Source organism: Malus domestica, chromosome 05 (assembly GCF_042453785.1).
Source record: "Malus domestica chromosome 05, GDT2T_hap1".
NCBI classification, from domain to species: Eukaryota; Viridiplantae; Streptophyta; class Magnoliopsida; order Rosales; family Rosaceae; genus Malus; species Malus domestica.
The window spans coordinates 7,668,570-7,691,085 of NC_091665.1; the positions used below are offsets into that span (position 1 = coordinate 7,668,570).

At 39.3% G+C, this 22,516-nt stretch overlaps 1 protein-coding gene across 2 annotated transcripts; it reads left to right on the plus strand.

Annotated features, from left to right (window-relative positions):
- The first annotated feature begins 19,107 nt into the window (after positions 1–19,107).
- On the plus strand, positions 19,108–22,287 carry LOC103420111 (uncharacterized). 2 transcript variants are annotated; one of them, XM_029101941.2, is made up of 7 exons: positions 19,124–19,488; positions 20,436–20,501; positions 20,577–20,648; positions 20,895–20,990; positions 21,157–21,302; positions 21,501–21,720; positions 21,869–22,287. In XM_029101941.2, exons 1-7 carry the CDS (start codon positions 19,354–19,356, stop codon positions 22,058–22,060), a joined length of 927 nt encoding a protein of 308 aa, XP_028957774.1. In that variant the 5' UTR covers positions 19,124–19,353; the 3' UTR covers positions 22,061–22,287. The 2 variants fall into 2 exon arrangements, with proteins under 2 accessions (XP_008356398.2, XP_028957774.1); XM_008358176.4 differs by having other exon boundaries at positions 19,108–19,488; positions 20,436–20,648.
- Positions 22,288–22,516: the final 229 nt, after the last annotated feature.

Genomic DNA, 22,516 nt, shown 5'->3' on the forward strand with positions numbered 1-22,516 from the left:
AAGGCCCTATCTCTTGGGTGATTAGCCTTTGCTTATGCAAAGAGGAATCTACAAATGTATAATATTTCTCAAGTCACTTTGTTCTTGAGTTGAGCCTTGGTTCACCACACTCACTAGGCCTTGAATTTCATGAGTAAAGTTTTGTTTTTGAGTGCATACAAGCATGATTCCACCTTTTAATTGTTAATTGCATGCATAGATGTTGCTTAAATGAACTTGTTTTCATAAATATTTCCTTCATAATTCTGCCTTAAGCAGGGGATTAAATAAATTTGGAGAACAATCATAATTCCAACAAGGAAGAGAGAAGCCAGAGGCAAATTTCCCCCTTCCCTTGCTTTCTTCTTCTCTTGCCTTTACAAAGAGTCGTCTATCGTTGTTGTTCTTCTTCTATGTCTTGCACCAAGGTAAGAAAATTTTGAACTTTTCCTTCTTCTTGAAAATTGGCTCGGCGGGGGCCGAGGAAGTGTGAAACACATGGCAAGGGTGCCACGGGACTGCTATGCTGTATTGGGTAGCGTGGGCTGCTGATGGCATGGCACGGGGGTCGGCTCGGCTTAAGCCGAGGGTGCGACTTGGGTACCGGCTGACATGGGCCAGGTGATGGCTCGGTATGGGCCGAGGGCACAAGGGCACAGAGCTAGGCTCGGGCCCGTTAGAACTTAGAGGAAAGGGAGAAAGGCGCAGAGCGCACGCCCCATTATTTATCATATTTTCATATCATTTATCCCTATTTTTTATTAAGGAATTGAATATAAAAGAGCCTTATTACTTTCCTTTTCTCAGTTTCAGTCAATCTGCGCACTTAGAACGTTTTTGGTGATAATTGGACTTTTCGGAAGAGTTTTGATGCAAAACCAATTGGAGAATGAAGCTAAGAGGCGGAAGATCATTTTAACCAAATTTCATAATTTTTCATGAAGCCAAACGTTCCAGTTTTCAAAGTTAATCCTGCATAAGTAACTTTCCCTTCAGAACTGTGCAGCTGTGGGAGAATGAATATTTGGAGGCTTTCCCGATTTTTCCTAGTGGCGTGCGATATAGGCCTAGAAAGATAAGAGATAAAGCTAAGTTTCCCATATTTTTACAAAATTTTCTAGAAGATAAATCGACCCCAAATCTGGCGTGCAAGACAGATGACGTGTTTCCCAAGTCAAGAAGGATTCTTTCCTAGTTTGTGTCATTAATTGTTTAAGAGTTTGTTTTATTTAGGAGAGTTTCTCCTAGACCTTTTAGGGTTTTTCTAGTATAAATAAGTGTCCTAAGCTCTCTCAAAGATATCCACCACAACCCCTGCATCCCCATATAAACCATACCATACTACCAATCACCATCTCCGCAATTTGTGAAGAAGAGCTAAGGGACGTGCTTTGCCATGGATTCCGGGTTCTATCTTTCTTTTATTCTTATTTTTATGTGTAACTAAGTTCTTTTCTAAGTTTTATGATGAAGCCATGACATGAATATTTGTGAAGTACTTTGTTGATTATTATCTGATTATATGCCATGTTAGATTCTTAATCTTTGTGGGTATTTTATTCTAGGTTCGAATTTCTAATGACCGATCACCTTTAGGAATTTTGCATCTAGATAGTTAGATAAATCTATGAGGATGACTAATCAATTAAGTTTATTGGAACTAAGATTAAGAAAAGTAGACAAACTAGTGAGGATGACCAATGTCAAGCTAGTTCTACTTGGTTGACTGTCTTGATCGATTTCTTGGTGGATTATGTCAAGTTATTGGTCATCACAATTCTTTTCGCAGATTATTGACGTAGAATTGGCTTATAAATGATTTGACATTGTTTTTGTGAAAAGTGATTTTACTAGTGCTCTTGTTTGTCTTCGTTCAAAAGACTTTGTTCCTCCTTGGCCTTTTCGGGCTCAATGGCTTGCTTGCTTAAACTGAATTCATGAGATGACTTTTTGGTGGTCACATATTTATCCAGAAGGGAATGTGGTTGCCAAAATTTTTTCTAACATGGTCTTATGTTCTTCATAATGTGTGTTTTTCCTTTTTTTTTTCTAACATGTTTCTTTTGGTGCTTTGAAACTTGTTACGCTGGTTTAGACCTTTTAGATTTTTCTTTAGATGGGTTTAGGCTCGACATTATTGGGGCTCAAAAATGTCACACACCAACCCAACGAAGTCTTAAGGCCTAATTGTCATGCAAAGCCTGCATTCAAGCCCAAACACACGCCAAGGCACGTGATCGACGAGGAATATATTTACAAACATGACATGCCACGGTGATTAAATTGGATATTCACGCCATGCTTATGCCCATTCATCACGCCATGCTCCCTTAGCCACAAATCATGCTAAGCCCAAGTCACATATTAGGGGCCTGCCAAGTGGATTGTGGTGTGGATGGTTACTGAAGATTATCGGCCAATGTGGAATCGGGGTCATGGAAGACTTTGGGTTGCTTAGGAGCTAGCTTAGGAGCCAAAAGATCCAAGCCCATACCTTTTGTATTTCATGCAAGAATCATTGAGAGAAAACTTGCCTAGTCTATCCATTTCCTTAGCAAGTCAACCCCATTATTAGGATTAAAATAGATTCTTGCATTAAATGCATGTTGAGCCCAGCAAGTCAGGCATTTAATACTGACTTTCCTTTCTTAGCCTGCACAGATAGCCAACGCACAAAAGCCATGAAGCACGCTACCAGATTTAGCGCTTGCGGAAGGCTGCCCTTGGAAAGTCGTGTCTCAGGAATAAGCAATCTACAGGTCTCAACAGTGCAACTAGTTTACACCAAAAGGGAGAATAATATGATAACTAGGGAGAAATGAGGGGAAGACCAAGCCACAAAGAGATATTCCCTTGAAACTTAGAGAAGAACCCTTCACTTACATAAGGATGAGGATAAGCCAATAAGGGGGAAAACACAGATGAGATTAGAGTAACACAGAGAGACATAGAGAAAATGTAGTGAAAGAGAACCACCCAGGAAGAAGCCCAGAAAGTTCCACTTAGCCTAGAAGCATACTCCAAGCCCCAAGCATCACCATCTATGAACGTTAGTAATTTCCATAACTTTACACCAAACATCCCAGCTATTAGAAACCTTACTAACACCTTAGGAAAGCCTAGATTATTTAGCAAAGAATGCCATGCAACCATGCAAATCCCTTCTCTTTCATGTAAACTAATAATCTTCTAGCTTCCACAACACGCTTCACTTGAGTAAGTCATTATCTTGATCTTTCACGCTATCTTTAAGTTGTTGATGTTACCGGGGTATTTTCTAAGACAAACTATCTATTTCGAGACTTGTTGCGAATCCGCACCAAAGGAGAAAAAAAATGACGTTTTCAAAGTCTAAGTCATTCTCAACTTAAAAGTTCCCCGACATAAATTGGCGACTCTGTTGGGGACAAGTTGCAATCTTCATTTAATGGCTCCCAGATCCAAAAGAAACACAATCAGGAATGGCAACACCTTAGACGCAGGCGAGGTTGCTTCTTGACTCGACGAGTCTTAACGTGAAGGCCAACACCACCAGGAAAGCTAGGAAAATCTAGATGAATATGACATGCTGGACATCATCGCAGCCATTCATGCCTTGGGTGAAGCCCAAAAAGAAATTGCTGCGTTCGTGAAAGAGTTGAAAAACTTAATCCCGAAGCCAATCGAGAAAACAATGATAGCCATGCTCGAAAAGGCTTATCAGGATGAGTTAGTTGTCGCTGTTAGCAAGGGTCTTGAGAAAACACCATCATTTGTCACTCAGGAAGACGTCATAGCCATGCTTGAAAATGAGTTGCACATGAGTTCGAAGGATTGGAAATATGTTCCTGAGCCACCATATCCAACTAGCGTTCTCCACATCCCATATCCTAAGGGATACAAGACTCCCAACCTTGTTTTCTTTGACGGGAATAATGGTAGCCCTGAGGAACATATAAGCCGTTTCATTGATGTTTTGGGTCCTCATGTCGGCGAATACAACCTACGTCTTAGGGAGTTCTCGAAAAGCCTAATTAATCGTGCCTATACTTGGTACACCACCCTCGCACTAGGTTCTATAGGGACCTGGGAAGAGCTAGCAGGTAAAATCTGTAAAAAAAATACTTCTAGCATGAGGAAAGAGTCATAACAACTCAGCTCAATAATACATGCCAAAAGCACGTGGAAGATTCGATGACTTTTGTTAAACATTTCCAAGACCTTGCCCTTGACTGCTGTGACAAGAAAGACGAGAAAGCTCTTGTGGAGATCTGTATCAGCAACATTGTAGCTGACTATAAGGTGTACTTGGAAAACATTGGTATCAGCCAGTTCTCGAGGCTCTTGGAGGCGGTGTGGAAGACCAGCTTGTTGGTCAAGCCTTCTACAAGGAGATCTTGGAAAACTGACAAGAAGAAATCTCATCATGCCCTAGCCGTGGATAACAAATCTAACTACAACTCACAGAAAATGATGAAAAGGGAAAGCGATAGGGAACCTATCATCCATTGGCAAGCAGCGATGAAAAATTCCCAAATATCCTTGATACCATGCTCGCATATGGGGCCATCAAGCTGCCCCGTCCTTACACAACCCCTTCTAGGGAAGATAGAAAGAACCCCAGTTACTGTCGATACCATCAGTATGTGGGACATCCCTATATTGTATGCCAAACTTTGCGAAAAATTCTCCATGTAAAAATCTGTGAAGGAATGCTAAAGCTGCCATGTAAGACGCAAGCCATAGACATTGACCATCTGCCAAAACGCTGAAAGAAAGAGATGGCAGCTGTCATCACATGCTCCGGAGATGATGATGTCTACCACCCATAGATCAAGGACCCGAAGCCACTAGAAGTCATCTTCCAAGAACATAGAGAAGGCTTACTGGTGCAAATACTCCAAGCCGCAGAGCTATGATACTCCATGTTCTCAAGCTAAGGGATGGGGAGATGAGGATGCAAATCTCGTGGATTTTGCCCCAAGCCTAAGTGACGAAGTCTTCACCATCGATATGCCAGAAGAATACAACGAGGAAGCCTTGGAAGAGCAATTGTTCAGCCAGGAAATGACAGCTGTGACTTTGTACAACCTTCTCGACATGGAAACATTTGAGCATTACCTTTCGCAAGGGCAAAGGCCTATTGTAGCGCAAGTCTTCTAGGAAAACCCGAAGTTTAAATCCTTTTTCGACTAGCTTGAATACGGCCCGGAAGTAAAGACCACTACTGCTGAAGCTCTCATGCATGTTTCCAATGACTATGGCCCTCAATGCTATGTTGTCCAACCGCATAAGGCCTTCATTGAGAACAACAATGCAATTATCTTCACTGACGAAGACATGGAAATGGCTTTCCCTGACCACCAAAGGCCACTGTACCTAGAATGATAGATCAATGACATATTCATCAGGCGAGCTTTGGTTGACACTGGTTTCTTTGTCAACATTCTACCCTTGGTAGTGCTCATTGCAACAGGTGTCCCAATGTCAAAGGTGGTAAGGTCTCAAATCTCTATCAATGGGTTTGGGAATAGCAATGAGGAAACAATTGGATATATCGAGATCGACTTAAAGATCGCCTCTATCCGGTTTTTTACTAAGTTTTATGTGATGGATATCAATGTGGCTTACAATGCTCTGCTCGGAAGGCCATGGATAAATAAGCATAGACTCGTAGCCTCTACCTACCACCAGTACGTCAAGGGAAGGATTGGCCTGAGGCCTATTTGCATCCCCGGAAACTAAATGCCATTCAACCTCGACAAAGTTCACTATTCCGATGCTGAGTTCTATAATGATTTCTCAAGTACCAGAAGTAGGATATCACAGGCCTCAGGGATACCTTTACCCTGTTGGGAAGAAGTTCGAGATCTCAGTCACTAAGAATTCCTAGCCACTGTGGGAAAAGGAAAATGCATACAACCAGAGGCCAATGTCATTGCCTACACTCTACCTTAATGCTCCAGGGTTGTGTTTCTCGATGGCTGCGTCGTCTACAACTTATGATGGGTTGGAGGGTTTGACCATATTGTGTAAGAAAGCCCCGATATGTAAGTGCTACACGCCAAGCAAGTGAAGGTCCCAAAGAAACTGAAGACATGGCTACACATGTTGTCGAGGACGAATCCCTGCATAAAATCATGCCTAAATAATGATCATTATGTGTAGAAAATCATGCTGAGGATGAATCCAGCCAAAATGCATGTAGGATGGATCCACTGTAGTGGCGGAAAAGCTTGAATATGTAAACCTAAATGATGATCATTCTGTGCAAAAATTGATTTCTATTAGCGTTTACTTAACTGTTGAGGAAAAGAAAGAACTAGTTAGCATGTTAAAGGAGTTCAAGGACATCTTTGCTTGGAGCTATGAAGAGATGCCAGGCCTTGATCGAACTTAGTGCGCCACACTTTAAATACATAGCTTGGGATCAATCTTATCGTACAACAAATGAGGAATTTCCATCCAGAAATAGAGGCTAAAATCAAAGTTAAGGTAGAAAAGCTTTTGGCGGTTGAATTTATCAAGCACCTTTTTTGGCTAGCCAACATCATCCCAGTAAAGAAAAAGAACATTGTTCAAATTCAGATATGCATCGACTACCGAGATCTAAATGCAGCATGCCCAAATGACGAGTTTTCACTGCCCACCATGGACATTATGATCGATTCAACCTCAGGGCAAAGCCTGATGTCATTTATGGATGGCTTCAGTGGGTACAATCAAATCAAGATGTCTGCCAAAAATGCTAAGAAGATTTTTTTTTCTGCACGCCATTTGGAAAGTTTTACTACACTGTCTTGCCATTCGGACTCAAAAAAGCCAGTGCTACATATCAACGAGCAATGACAACAATTTTTCACGACCTGATGGGGAAGAAGGTGGAAGACTATGTGGACGACCTCGTCATGAAATCCAAGACCAGGGAAGGGCATTGGGAAGTGCTAAGGAAAGTGTTGAGGAGATGCCGAGCATATAGGTTGAAGATGAACCCCAAGAAATGGTCATTCGATGTTTCCTCGAGCAAGTTCATAGGCTTCTTGGTGCATCAACGCGACATCGATGTAGATCCAGACAAAGTGTGCACCATAAGAGTCCTCATGCCACCGACAAACGTAAAAGAGCTGAAAAGCTTGATAGGGAAGCTATCTTATATTCTACGCTTTATCCCAGGATTAGCAGCAGCAACACGAGCCTTCACCCTATTGATCAGGAAAATGAAGGAATTCGTATGGACCAATGAATGTGGTGAAGCCTATCAACAGGTCCAGCAGCTAGTCACCAACCTTCCTACCATGAAGGCACCAATTTCAAGCATTCTGCTTAAGCTCTAAGATATGCGCACTACATGGCCATTCTATACTTGAGGGTTTGATTTGATAGGAACAATCAATCCAGCTTCTGAAAGCCACATATTGATCCTAGTAGCCACTGAGTACTTCACAAAATAGGTAGAGGTAATCCCTATGAGGAAAGTAATGGGAGCAGTAGTACCCAATTTCATCAGGGGATGCATCGTTTGCCGATTTAGAATACCTTACAAAATAGTGAGTGGTAACGGCAAACCTTTTGTGAACAAACAAGTGCCACACTTGATGCTGATGGGATCAAGCACCGCCACTTCATGTCATACTATTCTTAAGGAAATGGTCAAGCCGAAGCCACAAACAAGACACAGCTGAGAATCCAAAGCAAAATGATACATAACTACTCTGAGGGTTGGAGTATGCATCTTCCAAACGTCTTATGGGCCTATCGCACATCTCCAAGAAATGCTATGGGTTTCTCTCATTACTCATTGGTGTATGGGTCTGAAGCTATTTCCCCTGTGTAAATGATGATGCCCACAATAAGAGTTTCAACATTCAACGACGTAGAATGGGATGCTACAGTATGCACAAGCTGGAGGTGGAATGACCTTGAGGAAAAAAGGGTAGAAGTAGCTAGGAAAGCAGCCATATACCCCCAACAGGTTACCAAAGCTTACAACTGCAGAGTCAATCCACGCAACTTCAAGGAATGAGATCTTGTCCTTAAGACAGTCGAACACATAAAGAGGCAAATATCCAGACCTTCGAAGTTCGCCCCACACTAGGAAAGACCTTTTGTGATCAAGGAAGCTTATCGAAGTGGTTACTACTACTTGACTTTGGTCAAGAAAGGTATGTTAACGGAACCTATCAATGCAAAGTGGCTAAAGCCATATTACTGCTAAAAAACTTTTACTTATTTTAGAAGAACAAGCTCATTTTATGCAATGATCATTTTGCTTACTTTATGAGACCTTGTAAGGCTATGCAACGATTAATGTACCCCAAATTTTAATGAAAGGAAGGAGCATTTTGTATAAAGATTTGGTACATTCGTTTCTTTACATTGGAAAGAGTAACTAGAAGGATTTCTTCTAAACAAGTTAAAGCAGTAATCATGCCAAGGCTATAATAAAAGCCCAGACCAAGCCAATCAATGCAAAATCAATGCTAAGCAAGCTGCTCAATGGTTCAATGCTCATACAGCATGCCAAGCTAACACGCTATGCAAAACCATTGAGTCAAGCAACTAAAGTTCGTCCAAAAGCTAGTACTTATGCAACATGCCAAGCCTATCAATGCCATGCAAGCTGCTCAATGGTTCAATGCTTATGCAACATGCCAAACCAATACGCCATGCAAAACCATTGAGTCAAGCAAATAAAGCTTCCTAAAAAGCTATACTCATGCAACATGCCAAAACCTATTAATGCAAAATCAAGCCAAGCAAGGAAAAGCTTTTAAAAGCAACAAGCCAATCAAAGTTAAGCAAGTAAAGCTTTCCAGACTTGTTCTGCTTCCTTATGTAAGTTACGACATTTTTTTCATTTTTCCTTAGAGAAGCTCGCTGGCAAAATGCCAAGCAGCATGATTAACTATTTCTCCCAGGAAAGCAGGCAAAAGCTTAAACATGTGCCTCAGAAAGCTCTAAATATAAGTTTATCCAGCAAATTCTCATGCAAGAAAATGCCAATATCATGGCAAGAAGATTAAAGACGTCACAAGCATTATGATAAAATCAACATCAGTATCCAAAGCCAAAGGAATGAGTCAAAAGCAAATAAGCAAAATACAAAGCAAAGTGGCCCCATGACCATTGTACAAAAAAGAATAAGCTAGCAATCTAAAAGGAAATTACAACTAAAAGTAAAGGCGGAGTGAGGAATGCAACTTTCTTCATAGCCTGCTACTTTAACATCTCAAGGTTTATGCTCTGCCAAGAAAAAGAAGCAGAGGGTTAGAAAAATGCAAACAGTCAGGCAAAATGCACAGTAATAGGAAGGGGAGAAGTTAAGCTTAGAACACCACTTCTCGGAGGAACTGTTAGAGGTGCCAGCATGCAATTGATCCGATGCAAGTTGAAGGCACACCACTATTTCTTTGGAGCTTATATGGACCAACTTCTTCAACTTGAGCTTTTCACCTCTAGTTCATCACGCTGCAGTTTGAGAGCACGCATCAATTTGTTTACTTTGATGAATTGATCCAAGCCGCCATTCTCCTTCTCAAGCCAAAGCTCAAACATGGTATCATGCAACTCTCATATCTTCTCAACTAAAGAGCCTATTGGCATGCCCAAAGCTGCCACATCACTATTCATATCTTGCCAACATAGTAGTCTATGCTCTGTGATTTCCCATGGGGAAGTATACTTCATGCCATAAAGCAGAGTCTCTAGCTCCTCAAAAATTATTCCTCGCATGAAGGAAAATAAACCTATCAATCTCACATCTGCATCATCGACGCACTCAAAGAACTTGCCCAATGCATTAGCTAGTCTGAAGCAGACCTTTACTTCCCTAAAGTTGACCCGTGAAGAGAAAGCCTCACCAAAAGAAATCAGTTCCTTAATCAAGCTTAGCACCCATGCTCCATTTGGCAATACTATGCTTAAGCTTCCTGGGGGCCTCGTACTATGATGCTCACTCTTCCACCGAAGCCTGCTTCTCAGGGGAAAGAACCTTTAGAGAAGGTACGACTTCTGTTGGCTGAACATTGCTACCCATTGCAACATCCTCTATAAGCTTAGGAGTAACGCCACTAGAAGCTTCAACACATCTGTAGCCCCTACAACACCAGTATTCACTTGCAGGGACATCAGAGAAAATATGCACAAGTAAAGAAACATATCAACAAGCAGAGACACAAAGTAGCACAGCCCACAAAAGGTATCCAAGGCGAAATTCCAACAAATCAACATGCTTATACATGCATATGCAAAAACATGCTAAGCAAAGTTTGGCTACTTCCTACATGCACATGTAAGCTTGATAAAAATTCAAAGACATAAAGAGAAGGTTGACAATACTTTTGTATGTTTCGCTTTAACCTGAACGTCATTATTCAAAAATCTGTCAACTTCATCAAGATCAACATCCTCTGCTGCTTTAATGTCATCATTGTCGCTTACTTCTCTGCCATTGTCTTCACCCTCCGTGTCCTTCCCTAGGAAAGCCTAAGGATGTCCACCACTCCTAGGGTCAGAATCAGCACGTATATTGCTGTTTTGTTCAACGGCCAAGCCTTCGACAGCTGCCTCATCACCGTCAGTTTCCCCCTAGCACTCCGTTCTTCCCTACTCGCGGTAGTAATATCGAGGAACTCAGGATGCTTTGGATGCCGGAAGAAGTAGACGCTTGGGCACTCCTAGTCCTACAGGCAGGGCTAGCAGGAGCTACTTCTTTGCCAAAAGTCTTAGCTGTGACAAAGTTATAATTAGCATACAACCACAAAGCAAATGGAGTAAGAAACAAGGGAACAAGATCTATTACTAGTCTTTGGCTTCATTGCGAAACCTTCACTCTTCCATTTCTTCGGCTTAAGAGAAGAGTCAGGCTTGCTACTAGGTGGACCGTCCTCACCACCCAAGGTCTAAAGCGTTTCACTGCATCATCTGAGGCACAACATATAAAACATTGAGGAAGAACATGCAAAGGTAAAATTAGCATGAGAAGTCAAACCAAGAAATATACTCGAAGCCACTTTCTTCCCTTGATCTGTAGGCTTTCTTTCGCTAGCACCTGATGCTCCACACTTCTTGGTGCTCCGAGAAGAGTCATCTGAAGCATTGCTTTCTTCTGCTGTAGTAAGGCATCGATGCTTTGAACCCAAAGCAGCAGTCATAAGCTCTAACACTAGCCTGGGATGGTTGACAACGCTGGGAGACAACTGCAGCTGCTTGTCACTATGAAACTTGGCAATAGTAGGGAAACATTTCAACTAATAAGCGGCATAACCTTTAGAGATACCACCTACCCGGGTCTAGTTGGTAATGTACTGGAAATGGCGAAAACATTTCGGAAGCGCATACATAGAATTTCAAAACAAATTATTGAAAAAGGCCTCAATTTTGGCATGGAAAGATATCGGCACCCCTTGGTTAAAACTCAGTTAAAGTCGCACCTGGAAATGAGAATAAGATACACTTCTTTCTTCGTTATCCTCCCCCTAGAAGGGGATTGAAGAAGCCAGCAAAGTCAACGATTTTTCGGTAAGCGAAAGGAAATCCAGAATCTCAGCGAGAAGAATTGACATCACACTTGGATCATCATCACAAGCAACATCGATAAAGAACATCACGGACGTAAAACCTTTCGGGACTGACACATACGGACGGAAAACAAAGCTAGAAACATTGTCTAAAAGCTTTAAAAAGTTCTGTTTATTTGCTGGAATCTTCCCAAACCAACGACAAGCTAACATGAGCTTTTTAGGCAAGTAGAGGAAGAATTAATAACATATCAGCTCTTCGCTGCATTAGAAGGGCAAGAAGTTATCTTCAGACCCTTGATACGCTCATATAGGAAGATTTGCAAAAAGCTAACGCAAAGGAAACTTTTCAACGGGGCACTACCCTCGACTTGTTCCTTCAGAGTGTGAAGTTGATCTAGCTCATGGTAGAGAAGCCCGAGAAATAGTGAAGCTAGCGAAACCACATGGCCACGTGCTATCGTCATTGCCCAAGGTATCACATGGCAAATGAAGGTATCCTTGCTATCACAAAAGACAAAGTGACCTAGCCACAAACACAACATGGCCTCGAACCTGTAGTTCGGCTCTTGTTTATTCTGTTAAAAGTGTTTAATCCATTCATTGAAGCGAAAAGCCTTGCTCGGAGAAGTATGAGCACTCTTTTTCTAAACATAAAAAATGTTCTTGTCTGCAAAAGGAATGACGTAATGGAAGAGATCCAAATTACCCGCAATTGGAAGATGCATAATATTGGCGACATCCTCTAAAGTGAGGGTAAATTCTCCTGAAGCATAAACAAAGATATGGGTCTCTTTACTCCACCTCCTAACCACGTGGCGAAGAAATTTGGGCTTGAGGCAAACAACCTGCTTCTTGGTCATGAAGAAAGCATCCAAAACCTTGGCCCTTTGTCAAGGTCGCCCATTGGTTCGTAAAGCTAAGCCCAGTGTCCACCCAATTTGCCCAACCAATGGCCTTACCATAGGAGAACTTGAAGTGGATCAGCGTGATGAGAAACAACCCACTCTCGATGTAGCACTAAGAAATACGTCTGGGATCAATAGAAGGGACCGAGTCTAAGGAAGGCTCTTCCTTCTTGAAAGCCTTGCTTTGAGAACCAAGAGGAGGCAGCGGCTTGCCTCGTCGAAGTCGGTCCTCAGTAGTGAATGACCCATCAACCACAGTTGGACACTTTGGTGATTCCGTAGCCATAATGCACCTATGGAAATCAAGCACCAAACCATAGATACCATAAGCCAGTGCAGCATGCAAGAAGAAATGTGCAAGTATACAAGGTGAAACACGATAACGAATATATCCTCAAGAAAACAAACAAACACACCTCAGGAAAGCAAAAGGGTACGTTCATAAAATTCCAAGCCTTTTATGCGAAAGTCTAGGACTTTAACATGGGACTATTTTCCCTACATGCTATCACGCCAAAGAAATGCATCTTTCACTACATATGCCATGTTATCAAAGCCCTAAAAAAATCTAGCTAGGGAGAGTATGTTATACATGTACCCAAGCAAAAATAGGTTATGTATGCAATCAAGCTAATCACACTAAGCAGATCAATGCAACTGATCAATCGATCCCAACCAAATGTGCACCAACATGCAAAAAGGCTAGGCTAAATGACAATTACACAGATACATGGAAAGCATGAGAGAAATCGCAGAGGGCAAACACACATGAATTCGAAGCCGCAAGACTACCCAAGGAGTGGAGTTTGATTTCCCGAAGGAAAGACCCGCACCTTTAGTTCGTCCATGCTGAAACTTCAAAATCTTTGAAACACATGATTAAAAGGAGAGATGCATGCCTAATTTCATCACCATGGCAAACAGATAAGACAAAAGGAGAAAAAAATTCAAAAAATAGGAAGAATTTCCTTATTTGAAGAAAACCTTGTCACAAAGCACAAAAAAGCCCAAACAGGATAAAGAGCAGAGAAGATTTTGGAGAGAAGAGCAGTTATGAAAAATTTGAAGAAGGAATTAGAATTAAAGAAGGAGATGAGGAGCAAGGACAAATTAAACACTTGTCCTAAGGAGAAGAGCAGTTTGTAATAGTTACCAAGTGAAGGCGGGGGAATACCCATAGTTTCTCCATATGATTGGACGTGCACGGGAAGCAAGGGAGCACAACGGCAGGGAGTGATCCGTTGCCACGCGGAAAGAGGAAAAGTCCCATTAGGAAGCCCACGTTCCAAAAAACAAAACAAAAACAAAAACAAAAACAAAAACAAAAAACAAAAAACAAAAAAAGAGAAGGGAATGAAAGGAAGGGAAGACCAAGCCACAAAGTGATACTCCCTTGAAACCTAAAGAAGAACCCTTCGCTTACATAAGGAGAAGGAGAAACCATTGGAGGGAAAAACACAGATGAGATTAGAGTAACACACAGAGAGACATAGAGAAAACGTAGTGAGAGAGAACTACCCAGGAAGAAGCCCAGAAAGTTCCACTTAGCCCAGAAGCATACTCCAAGCCCCAAGCATCACCATCCATGCAACCTTAGTAATTTTCGTAGCTTTACATCAAACATCCCAGCCATTAGAAACCTAACTATCACCTTAGGAAAGCCTAGATTATCTAGCAAAGAATGTCATGCAACCATACAAATCCCTTCTCTCTCATGTAAATTGATAATCTTCTAGCTTTCACACCACGCTTCACTTGAGCAAGTCATTATCTTGATCTTTCACGCTATCTTCGAGTCGTTGATATTACCAGGGTATTTTCTAAGACAGGCTATCTCTTTTGAGATATCCTGGGACTTATTACGAATCCACACCAAGAGAGACAAGAGGATGTTCTCAAAGCCCAAGTCCACTTCGACCTAAAAGTCCCCCAACAGATGTCCAAACCACCCCCTCCTCTCTTGTAGTTTTATTTGTTTTCTTAAGAGGGACATGTTTATGTCTCTCTCTCTTTTCTTGTACATTTTACTTTATTATTTTTTCTTATATTACGACCCTAATTAAGTGTAACTTCTCTTTTTGATTTAATAAAATTTCTCTTGTATCATCGAGATTCTTCTAAAAAAAATTAAAAAAAAATAGAAAAAGAAAGAAAGTAGCTTACTCCATACAAATACAAGGTCGGTATGTGAGTTATAGGGCAAGTATATTAAAAAAACGGTCGATTTCATACAACTGCAGTTTATTTAGGATCTAATTATTGGGAAATATTGACATTATTGTTTTCATGCATGGAAAACTAGATGTAAAATTGAGGGAGTATGATTCTTTCCCTTCCTCTCATATTCTCTATTTCATCTTTCTTTTTCTATAAAAAAATTAATATAAGATGTTGACGTCACTTAACTATGACCGTTCAAATAAGAGGGGAGGAAAGAGGAGGGAAAAAAAAAGGAAGAGAATGCTACTCCAAAATTGAGATGAGCCAAACTTTGAAGCCAACATTTATTAATAAAAATGATTTTATTTGTCTATTCTGTTTTTTTTAATTCCCCAAATTTTTCACATGTTTTAATGACTTCCAAGTACAACATATATAAATACAATTCTACAAACAAAACTGGACCGTAGAGAGTATACATCTAATCAATATATTTGTTAGAGTCAAATATTAAAGTCCAACCTAATTGGTTTACGTAGTTGTAACCAAATTGAACTAGTGTTAAGAGTTCTGATTAATTAGGTATTTCTCGAGCATTAAGGAATAGTGAAATACAAATTAATTTCTAGGGAACTTTAACGAAAAGTTTCCGGTATTGTTCATTTTAATGAAAAACCACATTTACACTAAAAAATCAATCCTAGTACTATTCACTTTTCATTAGTTTTCTTAATTTCTATTGGTTAAGAGGTTCCTGCATGGAAGACAATTTTATGGTCTTTAGTATTCGAGTGATAGGCTCACTAGGGTTTTTAGAATCCATTAGTCAGCACGATTTTAGGGCCTGTTGACTTTATAAATTTGAGGTCTCTATTAGAACTCCCCATCAATGTTCATTATATAAGGAGCAGCAGTGCATAGAAGTGCTTCAATCTATTTCGTCCTGAATTCGCCACAAAATGTATTACAAGAAATAAAATTCTCTTGAAGGTGATAGATACTAGAGAATTTTGAGAATCATAAAATTAGTGTGATGAGTGTTAATCAGTTTAAAATTGTTCTGAAAACCTAAAAAATGAAATTGGAGAAAAACTTATTCCTTTATAACATTTACATGACATGCCACAATACCAATATACTTTTGTCATACAAATCCTTCACTGAAAATTGACGTCCTCCCTTACGTTATCTGGAAAATAAACAAACCAAAAGGGTGCATTAGTTTTTAGCACTCAGCACCAGCAGCCGTCTCCCCACTATAAAACATTACAAATAAAATAAATAATCCTTAAATGCATGGATCCCTAGTAATCATCATAACTTCAAACCTAAAGGAAGGGAATGAAAGGAAGGGAAGACCAAGCCACAAAGTGATACTCCCTTGAAACCTAAAGAAGAACCCTACGCTTACATAAGGAGGAAGAGAAACCATTGGAGGGAAAAATACAGATGAGATTAGAGTAACACAAAGAGAGACATAGAGAAAACGTAGTGAGAGAGAACTACCCAGGAAAAAGCCCAGAAAGTTCCACTTAGCCCAGAAGCATACTCCAAGCCCCAAGCATCACCATCCATGCAACCTTAGTAATTTTCGTAGCTTTACATCAAACATCCCGGCCATTAGAAACCTAACTATCACCCTAGGAAAGCCTAGATTATCTAGCAAAGAATGTCATGCAACCATACAAATCCCTTCTCTCTCATGTAAATTGATAATCTTCTAGCTTTCACACCACGCTTCACTTGAGCAAGTCATTATCTTGATCTTACACGCTATCTTCGAGTTGTTGATATTACCAGGGTATTTTCTAAGACAAGCTATCTCTTTTGAGATATCATGAGACTTGTTATGAATCTGCACCAAGAGAGACAAGAGGACGTTCTCAAAGCCCAAGTCCACTTCGACCTAAAAGTCCCCCAACAGATGTCAAACCACCCCCTCCTCTCTTGTAGTTTTATTTGTTTTCTTAAGAGGGACATGTTTATGTCTCTCTCTCTTTTCTTGTACATTTTACTTTATTATTTTTTCTTATATTACGACCCTAATTAAGTGTAACTTCTCTTTTTGATTTAATAAAATTTCTCTCGTATCATCGAGATTCTTCTAAAAAAATTAAAAAAAAATAGAAAAAGAAAGAAAGTAGCTTACTCCATACAAATACAAGGTCGGTATGTGAGTTATAGGGCAAGTATATTAAAAAAAGGGTCAATTTCATACAACTGCAGTTTATTTAGGATCTAATTATTGGGAAATATTGACATTATTGTTTTCATGCATGGAAAACTAGATGTAAAATTGAGGGATTATGATTCTTTCCCTTCCTCTCACATTCTTTATTTCATCTTTCTCTTTCTATAAAAAAATTAATATAAGATGTTGACGTAGTTTAACTATGACCGTTCAAATAAGAGGGGAGGAAAGAGGAGGGAAAAAAAAAGGAAGAGAATGCTACTCCAAAATTGAGATGAGCTAAACTTTGAAGCCAACATTTATTAATAAAAATGATTTTATTTGTCTATTCTGTTTTTTTTAATTCCCCAAAATTTTCGGGAAATTTGGAAAAATAACCACAATTTGGACCTCATATAGAATTATAGCCACCCTTTTAAATTTATGATAATTATAACCAAAAGTTGACATAAAAATACTAATATACCCTTAAAATTACCAAAACGCAAAATTAAAATATGCAAACCACTGTAGACGGATTCAACGGATTCCCCTTCCCCTTCAATTGGATTCGAAGTCAGAGCCTTTGAACACAAAATTCCTAAATCATTTAAGCTATCACATTTCAAGCTCTTTTAGTTCTTCTTCAATCGTATATGAATCCAATTGACGATTTTGGTCTTCTATTTTTTCTTTTTCTACTCCCCATTCTTTTACTTATGTCTTCCAAAACTTAACAACGTTCTGAACAAAAAAAATTGTTAGAAGTGGGTCTTTTTATCGGCTTTCTTCCAAGTTTATGATGGAATAAATCAAAATTAACAAATTCTATTTGTTTCGTCAGATTTCAAGATGGAAAATAATTTGGGGATTCACAAATGGTGCCAAAAGGAATAAATTTGAACCCAAATCAGCGATCTGGGGACTAGGATTTTTGTAGCCCCTCTGGTTTGTTTTCAAATCTTTTTTATCTTGAAGGTCGATTTTTTCATGGTTAAGAGCAGCAAATGAGGAATGTTTTAGCCATTAGGGGTATTTTAGTACTTTTATATCAACTTTTGGTTATAATTATCATAAATTTAACATTGTGGCTATAATTCTATATGAGATCTAAATTCTGGTTATTTTTCCAAATTTCTCAAAATTTTCACATGTTTTATTGACTACCAAGTACAACATATATAAATACAATTCTACAAAGAAAACTGGACCGTAGGAGTATACATCTAATCAATATATTTGTTAGAGTCAAATATTAAAGTCCAACCTAATTGGTTTACGTAGTTGTAACCAAATTGAACTAGTGTTAAGAGTTCTGATTAATTAGCTATTTCTCGAGCATTAAGGAATAGTGAAATACAAATTAATTTCTAGGGAACTTTAACGAAAAGTTTCCGGTATTGTTCATTTTAATGAAAAACCATATTTTTAAACTAAAAAATCAATCCTAGTACTATTCACTTTACCTTTTATTTTGTTCTTATCATTAAAACTCAAAGTTTACAATCACTTTTCATTAATTTTCCTTAATTTCTATTGGTTAAGAGGTTCCTGCATGGAAGACAATTTTATGGTCTTTAGTATTCGAGTGATAGGCTCACTAGGGTTTTTAGAATCCATTAGTCAGCACGATTTTAGGCCTGTTGACTTTATAAATTTGAGGTCTTTATGCACGCTGCTAACTAGGCCTGGCATTTTGGACCCAACCCGTTAACCCGATCCGACCCAACCCATTAATATTTGTATTTGAGTGGATGCTTAACGGGTCGGGTCGCTAACGGGTGAACCCGTTAACAACCCGTTAAATAACGGGTCACTTTGGGTCAACCCGTTAGACCCGTTAGGACCCGTTAACACCCGTTAGTTGAGAATATTTTAGTAATTTTAGTAAAGTCTTAATAACAAAAAATAAACTTTATGCAAAAAAAAAAATAATAATAATTGTTAACGGGTGTTAATGGGTGAAACGGATGACCTGTTAAGCTTAACGGGTCGGGTTCGGGTGACCCGTTAGCTTAACGGATTGGGTTCGGATGACCCGTTAACTTAACGGGTCGGGTTGAACCCGACCCAAACCCAATAAACCCGACCCGTTTACAGGTCTACTGCTAACACACCACAACTTTAGAACTCCCCATCAATGTTCATTATATAAGGAGCAGCAGTGCATAGAAGTGCTTCAATCTATTTCGTCCTGAATTCGCCACAAAATGTATTACAAGAAATAAAATTCTCTTTGATAGATACTAGAGAATTTTGAGAATCATAAAATTAGTGTGATGAGTGTTAATCAGTCTAAAATTGTTCTGAAAACCTAAAAAATGAAATTGGAGAAAAACTTATTCGTTTATAATACTTACACGACATGCCACAATACCAATATACTTTTGTCATACAAATCCTTCACTGAAAATTGACGTCCTCCCTTACGTTATCTGGAAAATAAACAAACCAAAAGGGTGCATTAGTTTTTAGCACTCAGCACCAGCAGCCGTCTCCCCACTATAAAACATTACAAATAAAATAAATAATCCTTAAATGCATGGATCACTAGTAATCATCATAACTTCAAGTAAACTAGAAACCCACAGGCGATATTAGAGCAGTTCCCAGTTAGTGAGAGATTTGAGAGAGTAGAATGGGTTGGCGTGGAATATTGGGTTTTGAGTACGGAATAGTTCAAGCACCGCTGGGAGCTGATATTTCAGGACCGGAGCTTGTTGCTGCTGTTGCGAATGCTGGTGGACTCGGTTTCCTCAGAGCTCCTGATTGGGTAAGTCACCCTTCTTTCCTTTTTTCTTTTTTGTTTCCATTTTTTCTTCTTCTTAAATTCCAGTTGGAAAATGATTTTTATTGATAGTTTTATTTAATTGGATAATAAATGATTGTTATAAGTTCCCAGAGAATTCATTAGAGGAATGTTTCCAATAAAAATTGTTTGTTCTTGCATATCCCTACTGCTTTTCCAAATGAATCCAGATCCCTCACTAAGATTTCAAATAGCTGTCCTGAATTCAAGTTCATTATGTTTCGCCTCTTCTCGGAGAAAGGGATCAAACAATTCCCAATCATGGTTCTCAACTTTCACTTCACCTCCTGGAGATCAATTTGATAACCTTGTTGATGAGTGATTATTTCATGGATCCGTAACACCAACGTACCGATATACCAGGTGTGGAAATAAAAGTGGAAAAAGAGGATATACTTTTAGTGTCCCCTCCACTTGTATTATGACACGTGGTGCACCGGCTTATGTTCTGGATACAATGAAAAATTTCTCCCTGTTGAGCTCTTACCTGACAATTGTAATATCAGCTAAGTTTGTATCTCTATCAATTAGGTCCTTTCTACCTTCATTCCATTAACTTTCTGCACTTTCATATTGTTAGTAAGAGCAATGCTTGGGCCATCAGTCCCCCACGCTAGAGATGGGAGTCTCCCACTCACACGCTGGCGGGTGTTCCTCGAAAAATCCTTGTTCATAATTGTCCTCTCTGCATTACCAAATTGAATTGATCCACATGTTTAGCTTGTTCAACTACAAGAGAGGGGATCTTGTTGATGTTGAGTTCTCATGTAATGCATATGCATATCAATATTTGAAATTTCGACCGTTAATTTTCAACCTTTGTGGAATGGAGTACATACTACATATATGAGTTTCCTAAATTTTCAATTAAAGAAGGAATCGTTGATATACTAATTTTAATTGATCGTCAGGAGTCACCAGATTACTTGAAAGAGCTGATAAGGAAGACTCGAAGCTTAACTAAAAAACCATTTGGGGTTGGTGTTGTTCTAGCATTTCCTCATGAGAAAAATATACAAGCCATATTGGATGAAAAGGTTGCAGTGCTGCAGGTTTACTGGGGTGAATGTTCGGAGGAGCTTGTGTTGAAAGCTCATCAATCTGGGGTTAAGATTGTGCCTCAAGTAAGTGTTCTCGGAGCGATACTGTTCTGAATTATAAATATGAATGTCATCTTGTTTAGCAAAATTATTGTGTTTAACTTGTATCTATCTTCGTGCACACGCTAAAATTAGTTGCAGACATATATTTTGTCATTTCTTTTTATATATTCTATTGGCAGAATACATGTGTATGATACAGCATCTGGCATGTTAATTGTTATTTTCTTTCCTGGACGTGTTGATGAGTTGTATATAATTCGGTTCAAGGTTGGGAGCTTGGAGGAAGCGAAGAAAGCAATACATGCTGGTGTAGATGCAATTATTGTTCAAGGGCATGAAGCAGGAGGGCATGTGATCGGTCAGGTGAGCCTGCTTTCTTGGATCTTGTTTTATTGACACTGATGATTTTATTAGTCACATACTTAGTTTTGTGTTTGCTTCGTTCCTTAAGTGCCTATTGCCTGATACTTGTCAATTGAGATACTTAGAATTATTGACATCCATGTGCTTTCTATTGTTCAAATTATAGGATGCTTTAATTTCATTGTTGCCGAAGGTAGTTGATCTTGTTGGAGATCGAGATATACCTCTCATTGCTGCTGGTGGTATTGTGGATGCCCGTGGATATGTTGCTGCTCTGGCCCTTGGTGCTCAGGGCATCTGCCTAGGAACTAGGTTTGATATACTTGACCTGTTAGACTCTTCAAAGAGCACATTTAAACAATCTTGCAACTAAGGTTTCGGAAACAGGACATTTTCATATCATTGAGTTACAAATTTCCAGAAACTTTCTCATACTGTGGTCGTTCAAGATGTTTTCAATTATAAGTGAAGTTTTGGTAATTTGGTTTTTCTATAAATTTGTCCTTGCAGGTTTCTTGCAACTGAAGAAAGTCATGCTCATCCTGCATACAAGAGAAAGGTGGTTGAATATGACGCAACTGAGTACACTGATGTATTCGGCCGTGCAAGGTGGCCTGATGCACCACATCGTGTTCTGCATACACCTTTCTTCAATGATTGTAAATATATTCCTGCTGATCAAAATGAAGCGGGTCAACCTGTTATTGGCTGCGCAATAATACATGATAGGGTGAGGATGAAATTTTTCTCATACTTGACAAGCAACGCTTACCACTAGAATCAAGAGTATGCCATTTCGGTTTCTGCATTTTTTCATGCATTGCATATAACTAAGTGGAATGTAATGGATAGCAATCTTGACTTATATTCTCTATCAGGAAATAGAAATTCACCGTCTTGCCGGTGTTGTTCCAAATGCGACAACAACGGGTGACATTGAAAGCATGGTGATGTATGCCGGCCAAAGTGTAGGACTCATCAAGGAAATTTTACCTGCAGGGGAGGTGGTAAAGAGGTTAGTTGAAGGGGCTCAGCTTCTGATAAAAAACAAGTTCAGTGATATACTGTAATCTACAGATGCCTTAATTTCACACTGGAAAATTTGGAGAATTGGGCTACAATGGTGAACAAAGTTGAACTAGTATTATTTTGAAGAAAATAAAACTTCGTCCCTGTCAGTCATGTTTATTGTTCAACCATAGTATTTGTTGAGAAATGGGGTACGCGATGAACTGTTTGTTTGTTATATTGCATAATTAAGCACAAGGATACGTTCCTTGAATGATTTAGACTACAAGATCCATTTTAGTTGATTGTTTCTTAAAACTATTAGAAGGGGAATTCAAAGTTTGGCGCAGAGAGGAGAGCATATTGTTCAAACATCGTTCGTTTCTATTCTACACTCCGCACACAATTAAGCATTTTGTCGAAGAATGTCGCCACTTCGATTGTTACTTACATTGTTAAACACAAACACTAGAAAAATAATGTCTTTCTTTTTTTTTTGGAACACCGGCATTTTTGAG

Excerpts from the sequence above, each read along its gene's own strand:
- LOC103420111 (XM_008358176.4), top strand. The coding sequence starts at position 19,354 with ATGGGTTGGCGTGGAATATTGGGTTTTGAGTACGGAATAGTTCAAGCA. Across the intron at positions 19,489-20,435 it reads TCCTCAGAGCTCCTGATTGG|GAGTCACCAGATTACTTGAA; the intron begins GTAAGTCACCCT and ends ATTGATCGTCAG. Across the intron at positions 21,721-21,868 it reads GCGCAATAATACATGATAGG|GAAATAGAAATTCACCGTCT; the intron begins GTGAGGATGAAA and ends ATTCTCTATCAG.